Genomic DNA, 16531 nt, shown 5'->3' with positions numbered 1-16531 from the left:
GATTTCAATAGGCAACGCATTCCATAGAGAAACGGATGCCGAAGAAAATGAACGATTTCCATAAAACTTAGTGGAGGGATGAAATATATGGGCAAGAAGAGACTCAGATCTAGATCTCAGAGACCGCTTAGGAACATAAGGTTGAATAAGTTCAGAAATGAACTTAGATGAAGAATTATGAAGAGCTTTGAAAACAAAGAGCAGGATCTTGAAAGTAATTCTTAGTGTTACCGGAAGCCAGTGAAGCTGTCTCAGCACAGGTGTGATATGTTGCCTTATGGGGCTTTAATTTAATTGATGGGTCAATGAGAAATAGAATAAACACTTGTTGAATTGCAATTTAGTGGTGTAGTTGGTGTGCATATAAGATTCAAGCAATGTTATTGGTCCACTTAAAATGGAAATTCATTTTTCATAACAACTACAGAAAAATACATCAAAACGATTTATAGGTCAATGTTAAAATACTGTAATAGGCCAATGTTAAAATACTGTTAATAGGCCAATGTTAAAATACTGTTAATAGGCCAATGTTAAAATACTGTTAATAGGCCAATGTTAAAATACTGTAGACTAAAATAATGTTTAAACGCAGATTGCAAAAACGCTATTGAAAATGTAATTTGTTTTAACTGTATTCAATACTGCTAATATATATTGTTGTATATGTTTACGATATAGTATTTTTATAGTTTTGTCTATGTTCGATGTTTATTCGTATTTTTATAAGATCTTTTTATCACACTTGTATTTTTGTATTCATTTATGTTTATAATTGTTTGAGCTTGTCAACGAAACAAATTTCCTTTTGGACCAATAAATGTCTGTATATGCTAATGTAATATACTGTAAAAACGATTAAAAATGAAAGATTATTAATATAATTAAGTTGCTTTTGGAAGACATTTTCATCTATTTTACCATTTTAGTACGCTTGTACAATATAAACAAAATATTCCTACAGCCATTTTTATATATATAACTTTTCGTTTCTGAAATAAGAACTTTTGCATGGAAAATTAGTAAGATTAAAACTCTTAAAAACATACTTTATTATGTTATGTAAAAATACATTCTGATATTGTTTTCATATCAACTTGTGGCAAATTTCCTTAATGTTGACACTATTCTTACCTCAAATAACATGTACAGTATTTTACAAGCTTTGTTATTTTTAATTTTCCAGCACTAATTATTCATTAGTTATTTTTTCATGCTATGTAATAACTTATATTATGTAATCATTGTATTCCAAAATAAAAAGATGAATGAATACATTCTGATATTTGATCTTGAACTCGTGGGAAAACATGCTGACGTCATTTGTGTACACAATTATTTAGCTCCAAGAAATCGCGGACAACAGAAAAACCTCAATAACACCCTCCTGATTATACGCACGTACAACAATTATTGCAGTACAATCAACAGGAGAAAACTAAGTCAATTGCACAGCATCAATATACCTCTCACCGATATACCAAGCTGGATTATATAGGCCTTAGTATTATATACTGTACTGTTAAATTCTTTAAAAAAAATCAAATAAGATTTTCCTCAAATATTTATATTATATATTTTCAATGAAATATTACAAAACAATTATGGAGCCTAGCCCAGCCTTTCTTATTCTGAATATGTCCTGCTTATTAGGCCTACCATTAGCATAACAAAATGTTTTTAATTTTGCTGCTTACTTTCATGAAAGACGAAACATGATAGAACCAAGAAAATGGATAAGAGGAACAAAACCAAATTTGAAAACCGTACAAAAACGAAGTCACAGAGTAGACGAAGAGGAGGACAATTAGTTTTTAGTTTGTTTTTACATATTTTAATATAATACCCCTTTCACACCAAAACTCCGGAGAGTCTCCGGAGACACCCCGGGGTTTATGACCATTCAAAACGTCGAGAAACTCCGGAGATACCCCTTTCACACCAACCTAGCGCCACCGGGGTTAATAAAATAAAATTGTAAATGTCGCCCTCTATTTTTTTTTGTTTACATAGCGACGATCATTAGAATAATTTTAATTAACAATATTTTTAATTTAATAATTACTTTCAAAAGTCTCAGAAGTAATATAATGTTTTATTGATACTACTTATTATTTTTTAAACCCGCTATATATTTTGTACAAATATTTAAAGTATTTTGAAATAAAACTAAAGCAATGACTGATCGTGTGAGGATGACCTTTTTACCCGAAATTTAAATTTGATATGTAATATTAGAGTAGTACAATATTGTATTTCTTCATTGCCTACATCCGTATACCGTTGTTTTATGTGGGTTGTTAACCGTCAGTTTACGTCTAATGACCTTTTTGTTAAATTTCAGTTTCAGTTTAACTATCAGAAATATTTTTATTGGTTATCCGCACTTGGCGGATAACCCTTGTTATTGTCAGGATCTTTTTTTTTTTCTTTCTTATTCTTCTTTCTTTCCCAGAATTTTGTTGCGCGTGTATCTCTAAATCTTCTCAACATAACATTGTATAACTTAATCAGAAGATTGACCTCTATCTGAAGATGTCGTAATAAGGTTTTCGGTCCCGTCCGAGTTACGCAGCGTAAGTTACGCGCGATTTTATGAATTTCGCGTATTTAATTTAGATCAAAAACCATTAAACTATTTAAATTGAAACTTGGCAAAAGTTTAATTTATATCATGCGCTAACTTTCTATGGAGAGAAAATGGCATGTTTTACAGAAAGTTTTTTTTTACAGCATGTTTTTACGCGCGCGTGCGCACATAGCGTTAAAAACATACTTTTTTCGCGTGATTTCTGTTTTTCCAGCCCTTTCTAGTAATTTTACCAACTTTTAAACAATTTCGACTCAAAATCACGTCATACGAGCACGTTGAATTGGATAATTTGCGCGAGTTTTTGATGAAAAAGTTCAAAAATTTGTCAAAATTATGCCTTTTTTTAAACAGTCATAAATTCTAAACTACAAGGTGAATTTTATTGTTTATTACATATTCTGAAAGTAGATGAGTTGTAGATATCGAATCATGCATTGATATGGCTAACCCAATATTGTGACGTCATCGTATGGCCACTCGAATATAAAATAGAGGATTTTTTTCTCTTTCGTCATAGCTCATCACATTTAATAGAGCGCATCTCCACTTATCCGTATTTCATTTTCCCCCATGTTTTTATATTGTCTAGGTCAATTAATTATCTTTCGCATGATTTACCATTTTTAAATTTTTTGTGACGTCATCATGTCCAAAAGCGTCAATAACTTTGGTCACTTATTTTCACCTATTCTGCACTGTATGTAGTACGTATACAGTATATAGTGTTATACTGTATATACTTAGACGTGACACAAAATAGAGAGCGCACTAACATTTTTTCAATGGCATAATCGTTTTTCTGTGCGCAATATTCTAACGTATGACGTGCACGTGGCGTTTGCGCTGCGGATAACCTAACTCGTCTGTAGTGACGAGTTCAAATCTAGTTTAATTCTGGTATTATTAAAGTACCTTACTGACTAACAGTAATAAGATAAAATTATTATTATTATTCATTATTTCACTGAAAGTACTTCTTTTGTTTTGTCTTTTGTGAGATTGTTTCCATCTTTCATTAATATGACTATCTATAATTTACAGTAGTACATTCTATTTTAATAAATGATTTGCTTCTCTAATTTTGTGTCTTTTTTTTTCTTTTTCCATCACTGATTATCCACTTAAGCATAGTAATACATATGGACACTAAAATAGTACTGTATATATCACATTTTGTTTTGCAAACTGCCTGCGAGTTTGCTAAAGTGTGCTAGTGTAGACTAGCTTGTGCAAACTAGTTTTCTGTAGTACAAATGTGAGCAAGACTTTCTAGCCGAACTACAAGTTTGCTAAAGTGTGCTAGTGTAGACTAGCTTCTGCAAACTAGTTTTCTGTAGTACAAATGTGAGCAAGACTTTCTAGCCGAACTCGGAGTTTTTATGAGTTTACAGTACAAACTAAAGTTTGCTAGTGTAGACTAGCTTCTGCAAACTACTTTTCTGTAGTACAAATGTTAGCAAGACTTTCTAGCCGAACTCGGAGTTTTTATGAGTTTACAGTACAAACTAAAGTTTGCTAGTGTAGACTAGCTTGTGCAAACTAGTTTTCTGTAGTACAAATGTGAGCAAGACTTTCTAGCCGAACTCGGAGTTTTTATGAGTTTACAGTACAAACTAAAGTTTGCTAGTGTAGACTAGCTTGTGCAAACTACTTTTCTGTAGTACAAATGTGAGCAAGACTTTATAGCCGAACTCGGAGTTTTTATGAGTTTACAGTACAAACTAAAGTTTGCTAGTGTAGACTAGCTTGTGCAAACTACTTTTCTGTAGTACAAATGTGAGCAAGACTTTATAGCCGAACTCGGAGTTTTTATGAATTTACAAACTAAGTTTGCTAGTGTAGGCTTACAATTATAACATTTTGAAAAAAAATGAACGTTGATCACAGCAATGAACTAAAGGACTACAGCAGTGAGACTCATACTAATATTGGCTATTGAACAAACAGCGTTTGTAATCTGATAAAATGTCATTTAAAATACCGTTAGAATGGATACACACGTTCATGATGAAGTAAAAGGTAATATTCTAATGTGTGTATTGCCCACCGATTTCTAGAGCACTTTAGTGTCACATATTCTGTGATTAAGAGTAATTGCATATTTTTCAGAATATTTTTACAAATATAACTTCCTCTGAAATTTACCTTTTTTATCTTTAAAGATGTATGAAAAAAATAATTCTTAATTTTTTTTAATATGCCATTTTAATGTCATCTAATAGTTATCCACTTTGACCAAAAATTGGATTGGAAAAAATGTATTTACTTAACAAACTGTCAAAATAGTCAAATTGGCTGCCTGCCAATGGGTTTTTGTTTGAATTTTCCCATTTATTCTGTCATTTTAAAGGGAAAACATTATTTCCCCCCGTTTTTTCTACGGAAGTGATTGACTTTATTAAAACTACAAAATAATCTATTAAAGTCTAATTATATTATTCTTTATTTTTCATGTTTTTGAGAGACAATATATCTTTAATGGATGTGTCCCAAATTCATTTTTTATTCAAATATTTTTATAATTGTGTCCGAGCATTCCAATTGCGATCTTCTATTCTTTTATTTCTTTGTTTCAGACTGATTTACTGCGAGGCCGAAAGCAAAATAAATAACATCGTCTTCAATCACAAATTTATAGAGCTTAGGTATAAAAAAATGTGATTTGGACCTACGGTACCTTAATATCTATTCAAAGTATAACAAGCAAGCTTACCATAAGGTCTGACTTCCTAGGCAACAGATTTGCCAGTAAAGACGTTCTACTTCTACACACAGTGGCTTGGTTTGCCGCTTACATTGACTATTATTAGGCCTGATTACTGACTGCTAGCATGGGCTGTACTGATCGCACAACAATGCAGCAGCAAGGCAGAGAAGCACGTGCAAGCATTCCTAAAGCATTGTTATCAAAACCAATGAAGCATGTAAAGCTAAGTTAATTGAAATTACAGTTCAAATAATGTATTAGTTTCTATCAATGGTAACAGCAATACAATAAAAAGAGTGGTAATTTATAATGAGACATTACAAAAATACCATTAATAGAGGATCTTGCAAGAAGAGATTTCTTGTCACGCAAGACCCATAAACGAATAAAAAAATACATTTCTGAATGGTAAAAAGCTGAAGTTATGATGAATAGTCCAAATAATTTATTTGTGGTTATCATCAGTGTGGCCAAAAGTTTTACAAAAATGATGCCAGGCAAATTCCAAAACGGTCATTTGGTAAATTCAAACGGATGCTAACTTGGATTCCACTACAAACTACATTGGATGCCAGATTACAAAGTTTTTTTTTTCTCATACACAGCTAAATTAAATCGGATGATCAATACAATAACCGGGAAACACTAAATTACATTTAATATAACACTTATCTTTATTTTACGCATCTTGCCGCTTATTCAGGTTCCTGTCTTCACAGTCTTTGTTGAACATGTCTAAACATATGTACTAAAACAAGGCCATATGCATGGCTGCAGTCGTGTGCTCAAGTTAGTGTTTACCGACCAACCATACAACCGACCGACCGACCAACCGACCGACATAGTGGGCTGAAGAGTCGCGTTGCACGCGACTAAAAACTTACGCATTGCTTATTACAGTAGCATATACCATTTCTTAACTTGTATTTGTAATCTAAATCTTTGCTCAATAATAATTGTATCATCATTTGTTGAGATTCAACCAGAACGTCCACAAAATATCTGAACACTGAATCCCATTTCCATGTATGCCTTTATATTAGCATTTTACGCGTATACAAAATATTCCTAAATGGTTTATATTTTATAGCCAGCTATGTCCCAGGAGGACATATTCATTGATAAGCTGTTTCATAGCGGTAGCTTTAGTATCTAAGACTGACAGCTTTGCGAATTTATAAACTCTACTATAATTTATAGGTCCCAGCTGCTGGACCCAAAAAACGTCTGGGAAAGAGAGTCTATGAGGGCTCACGTTGAACAATTTTGGATTCTCGCCCTTTGATTGGTTGACGCGAATCAACAGACTTGGGAAGAATTTTCTCACTGTACCACCTTGAAGTCACGTTGTCTCTAGAGGGTATTCAGTCGCATGCCTAGAGGTTGAGGTCACACACAAACAGGCTACAGTACATTGAAGTTCAAAATTGACCATTTTTAAATGCCATTTTTGAATTAGTAGATTAATATTTGTTGGCAAATAATACATTGTTGGAAAGGTACACATGTCTTCTTTCAAATGCTGTGTATACAATTAACTACTGAAAAAATGAGCATGTGATTCATAATTAAAGAACTATCTGTGATTTGTATGTATCTTTGCGATTAAAGGACATCTTTTTAATAATTAATCATAAATTAATCAATGATTAATGTTAAAATGTCGAGCGGCGTTTTTTGTAAGAAATATTTCTTGTTTAAATACGAATTAAGTTGAAATATAAAATAATTTGTCAGTTACCTTGAATATTTCACAATCTACTGTTTTTTATTTAGCAATACTGTTGTATTTATTTATTTATTATTGTTTTCATCTTTTTAATTATGATGACTAAAGTAGTTTCAAAGAAATCGGTAATGTAATACACAGTATCCTGATTGTTTGGTTTGGTTACAAGTATACAAGATAAAAGGGGGAGATTTGATGTACAGGAGACAGAAGAGGTCAATCATATATTAGAGATATCGTTAACGGTGCGTACTGGTGTTTAAGTTCGATCTCTCATCAGTTTAAGACATTTGTATATTCACTACCTTCACCACTGGTTGAAAGTAAGTAAATAGTATTTTTTTTTCAAATATTATCATTTTTATTTGAATATTCTCAAATTATTCTAAAATCTAACCTACTTTTTTTTATTCTACATTTAATTTTTCTTTTCCCTACATTTTAGGTATAGTTGATAGACCTAACTAGTTTGAATTTGTCTGGTGCTATTATATTTGTTTTACAACTTGTATTATAATTAGTATTTATATCATATTATTATTCTTATTATAATTTGCATTTTAATTTATTTTAAAAATATCTAAAACATGGTAAAATGTAACATTTGAAGAATAGCATGTTTTATACATTGTTGTCTAACCGTGTACTTATAATTGTTATTGATATCTAATAGCATTCGTCTCTTTAGCCCGGATTCCAACTCGGTAGCGTGATAAACAATCGTGAACAAATGGTAAAACTAAAGATTCCTTTTTCTTGTTATTGAGATTTGTTTGTTTTTTTGGTCTTTTAATGATAATAGTTATTTCTTCCACAGACCAAACAAACATGACTACACTGGATACATTCTATATACTTGCAAGCTTATTTATTCTTGCCAATGCTCGTTCAGGTAAAATACATGACAAAAAAAGTGTGATGTGCCCAAATATGGTAGTGATGTGCCCAAATATGGTAGTGATGTGCCCAAATATGGTAGTGATCATCATGTCCATATATGGGTACATAACATGTTTTGTCACATAAAGTTTGATACTGTAGACAGAGCTTAAAACGTGTTCATCTTGTCGGTGAACTTGAAATTTCTAGTTGTGGAATCTCTTTATGGAAACCTTTTAATTTCGGATGACGAACGAGCGGACGTATCCATAATATTATTATTATACTTGACCATAAGGTAGGCTGCGGACACAATGCATTAGGTATTGTAGAATCAACCGTCTTGGATACCTACCATATATAGTTCAGATTTTCCGCGTAAAGTAAGATTCTAGGTTAACTATACGATATTGTTTCTTATTTTTATCTTTGAACGACTAAATGAAGGATTTTCAATCGAATTATGTAGGCCTACTTTTTTCACTAGGATTTAGAGCGGATTCGTTTCGTTTACTAACTTCAGCCATAATTATAAAATAAAATTTCTTGAATCTTGAATTCTTGAATCTTGAATTATTATCTTTTAAGTGTTAAAAACAGTTTTTTTTTTAAAGTTTTTAAAGTTGCATTTAGCGTTGTTTTTACTTTTTTAGTCATTTTAACGCCAATGGATCCTATCATAGCTGCTGGATCAGATTTAAATCTTACTTGTACATTAGATGCATCAACCACGTATACATCAAGAGATATCATATGGACGACTAGTTTTGATAAAGATACTGATAGAATAGACCCATCGCAGATAGATATCATTTCAGACTCAGAGGCTATGCTAAGGTTAAAGAACTTATCGATGGCAAATTACAAAGATCAATATCATTGTTATTTACCTGATTCTTCGTCATGGCATGGAACATATGTATACGTAGGAAGTAAGTTTACTTTTAAATTTCGGAAAACGATTAAATATTTAGTAAAAGAACATTTAATCGTCTGCATTATATTATTGCCAATGTTATTTGATCTGGTGCATTTATGTTTGGTTGCAGTAAATGACGTTAAAAGATTAAGTTATAGATACATTACTTATTTACAGTGGCACCAACTAAACCAACACTCAACTGTTTTTCAACAAACACTAATGATTACTGGTGTGAGTGGTCAGAGATTGAGAACACAAATTTAAGAGATACATACACATTCGAATATGAATATCAATCGTAAGTACCTTAGTACAATGTTTAACGTTATGTACGAATCATAAGGAGTTTATCAAAAACATTATTTGCTCGAACTATTTTTGCTTTTTGACAATCAGTTCTTTTTTACATTGTGGGAAGAGGTTCATTCAGTACCTAGGCATGTGTAAGTGTATCTTCATTTAGCCCTGAAATACCGCAGTTTATCTCAAAACTTACTTGCATTGACATACTCATTTTAAACATTGCAAAAGCTGCATATTTATGCATTTTGTAATAGGCCTAGTAACATTTATACACTTAATCAACAGATTCTATAATTCTTGTTTTTCTCAAGTTCTTGGAGAACCTGCCCTGAACCTGTTGGTAAATTTAGGTGTAATGTTCTACGGGAAGACGGCAGTAGAATTGGCCATCGTGTTAGAGTAAATGTTACCAATTATCTTGGCAGTGTCTCAACCGAAATTTATTTTGATCCTAGCATGGGTAAGAAAGATTTTTACTGGTTATAAAGACAATGTTGTTTTTATTTTTTGTGGAAGAAGGTTTAAGTCAAATATGTTATTGGCATTTTATAGAGTATCCCACTGCATGTTGTTTCAATAACTTCTATGAATGTGTTTTATGGAAAATCAATTTATATATGTGTAGAATAGATATTAATTTGTGGATATACAAACAAACAAAAACCTTATTCAACATGTTATCGTTTGCTTTAGCTGCCATACCTCTATCGCCTAGTATTAAGAAGGTAAAGGAAAGAAAACGATACTTGGAGATTAAGGTTGAACTACAACCAGATATTACTGAAAAGTCCAGCTTACGTTACCAAATCCGTTACTGCAAGAATGATACTGATGAAAATTGGACAGAGGTAAGAATTTGGTCAGTCGTTTGCTACGGTCCATCACCGCACGTTATACATCCATTTACTTTTACAGTTAGAATATGATCTGCATGCCAATGAAATGTATCTTTCGACATTTTTATAGACAAATTAACAGCCCTGGTATGGTTTATACCATTCAGATACTTTCTATGTTGTCTGTATATAGTATAGTATAATAGTTAGAGATAATTTGTATTTATGTATTCATTCATAATAACATTTATTTATTATCATTTCAAAGTAAACAAAATAACAATTTAAATATAAATAATTAAGAGGCAAAACCCAGAATGTAATAACATTGTGTGGTCACAAAAGACTAATGCAGAGCTGAGTGTAAAGTATCTGAATTAGGGACTTTTGACATTGGACGTTTACAGACGTTTGGCTCGTTGGACCTAATTTGGTCGATTATAGGTCCAGGTAACGAAATTAGATTGCGTTCTCACAGAGAAGTTGCACCTGTTTGGTGCACATATGCTTTGACGAAATCGAGTTTATAGAGCTAGATGACGACTCAGAGTCGGATGACGTAGTAGAAAGTTTACAGGCCTACGTAAGTCAATACAGTTCTAAATCAAAATTGTGCTATTGTTGTTTTGTAGCCTATACTTATCAAATACATGAATTATTTTTTTTTTTTCAGGATTCAGCTGATAACAATCGGCATTGTGATCAAATTAAAATTGGTAAACTTGCGCCCTACACTTGGTACAAGATACAAGCGCGCGCACGATTTCAGAATAAGTCGTGGAGTGATTGGGGACCAACATACCATGCTGAAACAGGCAGAAATAATAATAAAAACAAGGTAATTTTATTCAGATGATTTGATCCAATATCAATGACGCCAGCAGACGCACTTTAAAATTAATAGTAGATCTTAAAATGTAAACACAGTAACATCTATTTCCTATCCCATAGTGATTAAAAGTCCTTTTAGATATACAGTACAGTGTACAGAAATCCTGTATTATTGATGTTACTGTATATTATGGTAGAAAGAGTGGGTTACTGTGCATCCCAATTAATGATTACTCGAACCGAAACATTCGGTAAGACCATGGTTAACGTATAGTGACGTGACGTTAATAGTTAGTATACGTCTAAACATGTTGAAAACAAAATGTTATTACTTTTTTAGTGTGGCCACCCGTCGACCCCATCCTACACTATAGATGGGATTTAAACATTGCTTGTGATACTTTCTACGTACACTGTAAGCTATATCGAAAAATATCATCAATGGATAACTAATCATTCTTCTTCTTCCGCTAGACCAATCATAAATGCATTTCATTCAGATTTATTGGTAATAATGTCAAATTGTTATGACTTGTTTTCAATTTAGAACATATAAATAAATAATTATCAATATTTTGCTTAATTTACGTAATAAAGGAATACTGCATTATAATTATAATATTTTTACCTTAAAGATGTATTGTTCCCCTGAAAAAATAATTCTTAAACCAATTCTGTTGAATATGCCATTTCAATGTCGCATAATAGAAAAAAAATTATTTACCCAAAAAATCTTGTAAAAAAAAATGTAAAGGAAAACTAGTCAAAATGTCTGCCAGCCAATAGGTTTTTGATTGGATTAAACCATTAATTTAACCTTTTTTATAAGTGAAAACAAGTTTTACTGTTTTTTTTTCAACTTTATTAAAACTAAGTAAAAAACCTTCATTTTTCATGCATGTTTTTGGGGGACAATACATCTTTAAGCTTGGTTCCCACTAGGACGCAACGCAATGACGTAGTCGCAACGCAAGCAAAATTAATACTGAAAAGCGATGTATCTAATTCCAACTGTTGTGATTAAGCATGTGTGGAAATATTAATATTATACAGCTTACACAATTGTAGTATAGAACTTGCTTATTGAAATCAATTATGTAATGTAATTATTGTTTTTTTATTGTAAAGCTTGGTTCCCACTAGGACGTAACGCAAGGTCGTAACGCAACGCAAGCGTTTTAACCAATGACAAGCGAAGTTATAGACAGTTAGCAATCACAAGCGAATAAGCCATCGCTTGTGATTGGTCAATTCACTTGCGTTGCGTTACGTCCTTGCGTTGCGTCGCTAGTGGGAACTACGCTTAATGACAAGCGTCAGCTTGAACAATCCATCGCTTGTCATTGGTCAAATAACTTACGTTGCGTTACGTCCTTGTGTTGCGTCTCTAATGGGAACCAAGCTTAATTTGTCTTAATGAATACGATGATTGTTACCTCGCTATGTATATTATTGTGCTAAGGCTAAATTTCAATATTCATGACTACGTTTGATGGGATACGATTTCGGAAAGAGCATGAGTTATGTTTGTGGAAACTTAAGTAATGGGGAAGAGGACCTTATACATAGATCAATCTATAATCAATTCTATAGATAGAACACATTTGTTTCTGTATTTGATTACCCGATTCTCTGTGATGTATCTCCACATACGACATTTGTCCAGTATCACAGGAATATTCGGTAATACAGCATTATCAGATGGTGGCTGTATCATGCGAGGTCAGGTTGGTCCATGAACTAGGCGATACATGTAAAACACATACTGTATTACCGAATATTTATGTGATACTGGAGAAATCTAGATACAGTACAGAGCGATTTTATTACAGTACATTTATATGACATGTTTGTAAGTTTTTATTAAAGGCAATTTTGATCTTGCAATCTTTGAAAGTCTACAATTTTATTTCAATGTGTCATCGTCACGTGATTAATGTGTATACACAAGTTACTGCATTATTTTACACCTGGTTGTAATTTTAATTTATAATTTTGTTTTAGCTTACTTAATTAATAATTTAGGATGACAGAAGACAGGAGATGGTTTCAGAATACTGTTAAAGAAGCCACGCTCTGATCAGAGTTTACTTTGACGACGACGAATTAATAATTTGGATACACCTTATTTTAAATTAAATCGTTTATTGTTTTCGACTCTTCCAAATGTGGCTATGATTATTATAGTATAATAATGAGGATGTTACCAAAATTAAAATAATAACAATACTATTTTTTTACCAATCTTTCCTTATAAGTACAAATTGGCAAAACTTCCAAGATCCAGACTTACTTATTTGGTAATAATATTACCTTAAATAGCGATGTTTATAGAACTTCTCAACTTAATTTGAACTGTTTTTGATGATCAGAGCAGAAGTGAAACATTTTAAAAAGAAACCAAAACAAAATAATTACAAAAAATGTGTTTACATGATTATAAGGAAGGTTTACAATTTTAAATGATAATCTTTTTCTAAGAAAATAAACCAATTGATGACGATAGTGCAGTCAGAGTGCATTTTTTTTTTTTTTTTTTTTTATTTTATTCAATGGTTCCGCACAAAATCGGGCGTCGTGTAAAATGGTGATCATGCCTAAACATACTGGTTTCATAAATATTGTTTTTACTATATTAATAAGTATTGTATTAACGTTATCTAAAAAAACTACTTGAGTTCTTAAATTCTCAATGAACACAATAACACATTTTTCCATGCACAAACAAAATGCAAAATACTATTAATATAAATATAAAGAGTTCCAAAAAATATTAATTGATATTGCCTGACTTTGAAAAAAAAAACAACGACTCGGTTTTTCTGAGTAGAACAGTTTTGACGGTGAATGGCGTCGGAAAACCAATGGAAATCTGCCAATAAACCATCGTTCAAGCTATTCTTCGCATTTTCATTTCTGAAAATGTTAAATGCATATCTTTGTTAGGCGTTTTCCAATAAAAATCAGATTTAAAATTTCCATTAAGATTAACATAGAAGCAGCTGCTATACCACCAACCGCCGCCATGTTTGTTAGCACAGTTAATGTTGACATTGTCATTGTCTCGGTCAGTGGTGGTAAATGAATCGGGTTTAGTATTCCATGTAAAACCAGTTGCATGATCTTAAAAATAAAATACAGGTAATTAAAAAAGTAGTGAAAAATGGAAGAAATTACGTTAGGTGAATCATTTGTATCTTTGAACAATGACAAAATTATCATTCTTGATTGAACGACGAAAACATTCATTGTTTGTTTTTATGACAAAAAGAAATTGTTAATCAATTATTTCAGTTGGTCATCATCATCATCATCAACAAAACTCACAGCTTTCTTTTTGAATTGTCACAAGGTATACACTATGTCATATCGACGGCGCTCGGATTTTGGACCTTTAAGGTCAATCAATTGAATAATAACTTGTTATGTAGGCTAAAACTGTATGATTTGGTTTTATGACATTAGACCATGCGAAATTTACATTCAATACAACATAAAAAGCCTCACCAAAACTGGAGCGGCTTCGTATGAACTCTCCCAAATAAATTCTATATTTGTCTGATTCACTTCCAATCCGAAATTGGTTAAAGACGGCATAATGTTTAGAACCCTCAGTATCGATCATATCAACGCGTAATTCGTACGTATCGGATGACGTCATTCTATATATGTTCTCATTCCCCATCCAAAATTCACCGCAAATATCGCCGAAACCCAAAGCATATGCTTCCCAATTCTGGTTAAAATCAATTGTTCCACTTATTCGCCGTTGGAATACCTATAAAGTATGTATAAATGTATTATATATTCAATTCTTATAAAATACGTTTTTCTGAAAAAAAATCAAAATAGACAAAACAACTCTAAGCCTATAAATTGTGAATTTTAGTATCTCTTAAACCGTCTTTATAACATTTTGTACTACAATTTGTTAAAAATATTATGTTATAAAGATCGATTTAGATATTATTAAGAATTTCTATCACCACCGCTCCATGATCAAAAGAGGATACGCTTAAAAGTCAAACTGGTAGTGTACTTTTAAAAAAATATGAATGTATGTATGTGTTTGAATTGTTCGTTATTAGTCTTTTAGTTAACCATTAACTGAACTGGGTTAAGTCAACCGACTCTGCCACGGTGATTTAGTTAACTTAGGTTGAACATTCTGCTATTTAGGAGCAATATTATCTGAAGACGGAAGTAGAAGTAGAAACGAGATAATAAGGAAAGGCAAACGGAAAATTTGAAGATTACATTTCTGAGAAGTAAAGGCAAGCATAAAAACAAGGAAAGATGGTTAAGTCATTGATATGGAGTGTTGCATTGCATGGATGTGAAACATAGAAGGGATAGGATTGAAGTTTTTGAGACGTGGTGCTGGAGGAAAAATGAATCATTATTCTCAACACAGAAGAAATGAGGACATATTGATTGAAATAGGAGAGAAGAGACAAATAATGAAAGGATAGCGGAGCAGCAAAAACAATGGATTGGACATAGATTTAGGGAAGGAGGATTATTGAAAACTGGGATAGAAGGAAGATATGAAGGTAAAACAAGAGGAAGAAAAAGGATAGCTATGCACTAAATATAGAGAAATATGGAGAAAGAAGACGGTCACGGGCCTGTCAAATGGAAGATGACAAAGAAAGAAAAAAAAAAGAAAGGTTGACCCTGGTTTTTCCATTGCATTTTTTTAAATGTAAATATTAAAAAAGACCAAATAAATAATAAAATGAAATTTTCATTACAAAAATTGAGCTATTGTATGACAACGTCCACCGACATTAATACAGTACCTGTACATTGCCTATGATACTTGGGAACATTTACAATTTTCTTTACATTTGTCAAACAATTCTTTTTTTTTTTAGAAAAAAAGGTATCGTTATAAAAAAGACTTTCCAATATACGAACGAAACTTACTGTCCAAGCTTTACCATCTGTATTCATGTCACAGTAAGTAAGAAATGCGTTAGTCGGTGGCTGGTGGATTAGATAAACACCACTTACGGCACCTGGTTGATTCTTAGCATCTGTACAGTCGCTATTAAGTACACGTTCATACAGAAACACATCTTTTGCGAACGAGTGAATATCATTTGGCCCTTCTGTTGTAAATACATCACATGTTCCTTTGGTTTTATCATATGCGATGTATGAACAACTAGAATAATGATTCATGCAGGTCTGTTGACATTCTATCAAACTTCTAGCCGAGGTATGATGTAGATGCCGACCGTATAGACTGCCGCTATTGAACAATCTTGACATTTTCACTGTGCTATAATAGCAATCCACTACATCTACAATACCAAACAAATATAATCATCATTACTATCTCATTTTTACCTTAGCGACCGTAGCTGTTCAGTATCAATTACCGTTCTTCAATTTCCAATCACAAAATATTCAAACTTACCGGTACCACATTGAAATGTCTGGATAACAAAATTGTTTAGCAAAACAAGCAGACAAATTACAAATAACATAGTGGATTCATGAAGTTTGTGTTCGTCTTCCACTCTCGGCCTACACTGTGAAGAAACTACAATGTGCTTTGGCCACTTTAATTACTGTTATTAATGTATAATTTATTTCATAGTAACAAAGATATAGTCACGTGCCATGTTGGCTTATTGTAAATCCACGAATAGTCTATAAAAGAATAAAAATAAAAAGTACCGCTAATCAATACAATTATTATTTGCATATTATTAGAACTCTC

General features: G+C 32.1%; 3 protein-coding genes across 7 annotated transcripts in view; 1 reads left to right on the top strand and 2 right to left on the bottom strand.

Annotated features, from left to right (window-relative positions):
* LOC144845112 (C-type lectin mannose-binding isoform-like) overlaps positions 1 to 5440 on the bottom strand; it is a 39925-nt gene extending 34485 nt beyond the window's left edge. For 3 of the 5 annotated variants that reach the window (XR_013612496.1, XR_013612494.1, XR_013612497.1), the window contains exon 1: positions 5307 to 5440. The gene's annotated coding sequence lies outside the window, so the exon portion shown is untranslated. The remainder of the gene's footprint in view (positions 1 to 5306) is intronic. The other 2 variants (XR_013612495.1, XM_078702263.1) reach the window with 2 other exon arrangements.
* A 1833-nt stretch (positions 5441 to 7273) lies between these two features.
* Positions 7274 to 12538, top strand: LOC144845106 (cytokine receptor-like factor 1). The gene is made up of 8 exons (XM_078702257.1): positions 7274 to 7352; positions 7847 to 7921; positions 8562 to 8840; positions 9005 to 9128; positions 9445 to 9593; positions 9827 to 9981; positions 10643 to 10807; positions 11141 to 12538. Exons 2-8 carry the CDS (start codon positions 7858 to 7860, stop codon positions 11183 to 11185), a joined length of 981 nt encoding a protein of 326 aa, XP_078558383.1. The 5' UTR covers positions 7274 to 7352; positions 7847 to 7857; the 3' UTR covers positions 11186 to 12538.
* Positions 12539 to 13571: 1033 nt separating this feature from the next.
* LOC144845299 (fibrinogen-like protein A) lies at positions 13572 to 16352 on the bottom strand. The gene is made up of 4 exons (XM_078702516.1): positions 16226 to 16352; positions 15730 to 16109; positions 14308 to 14578; positions 13572 to 13923 (listed from the first exon to the last, which is right to left on the bottom strand). The coding sequence occupies exons 1-4, from the start codon at positions 16293 to 16295 to the stop codon at positions 13691 to 13693; spliced, it is 954 nt and encodes a 317-aa protein (XP_078558642.1). The 5' UTR covers positions 16296 to 16352; the 3' UTR covers positions 13572 to 13690.
* Positions 16353 to 16531: the final 179 nt, after the last annotated feature.

The sequence above is a fragment of the Antedon bifida genome, chromosome 6, assembly GCF_963402885.1.
Source record: "Antedon bifida chromosome 6, ecAntBifi1.1, whole genome shotgun sequence".
Taxonomy (NCBI): Eukaryota; Metazoa; Echinodermata; class Crinoidea; order Comatulida; family Antedonidae; genus Antedon; species Antedon bifida.
This window is presented reverse-complemented; position numbering and strand designations above follow the sequence as displayed.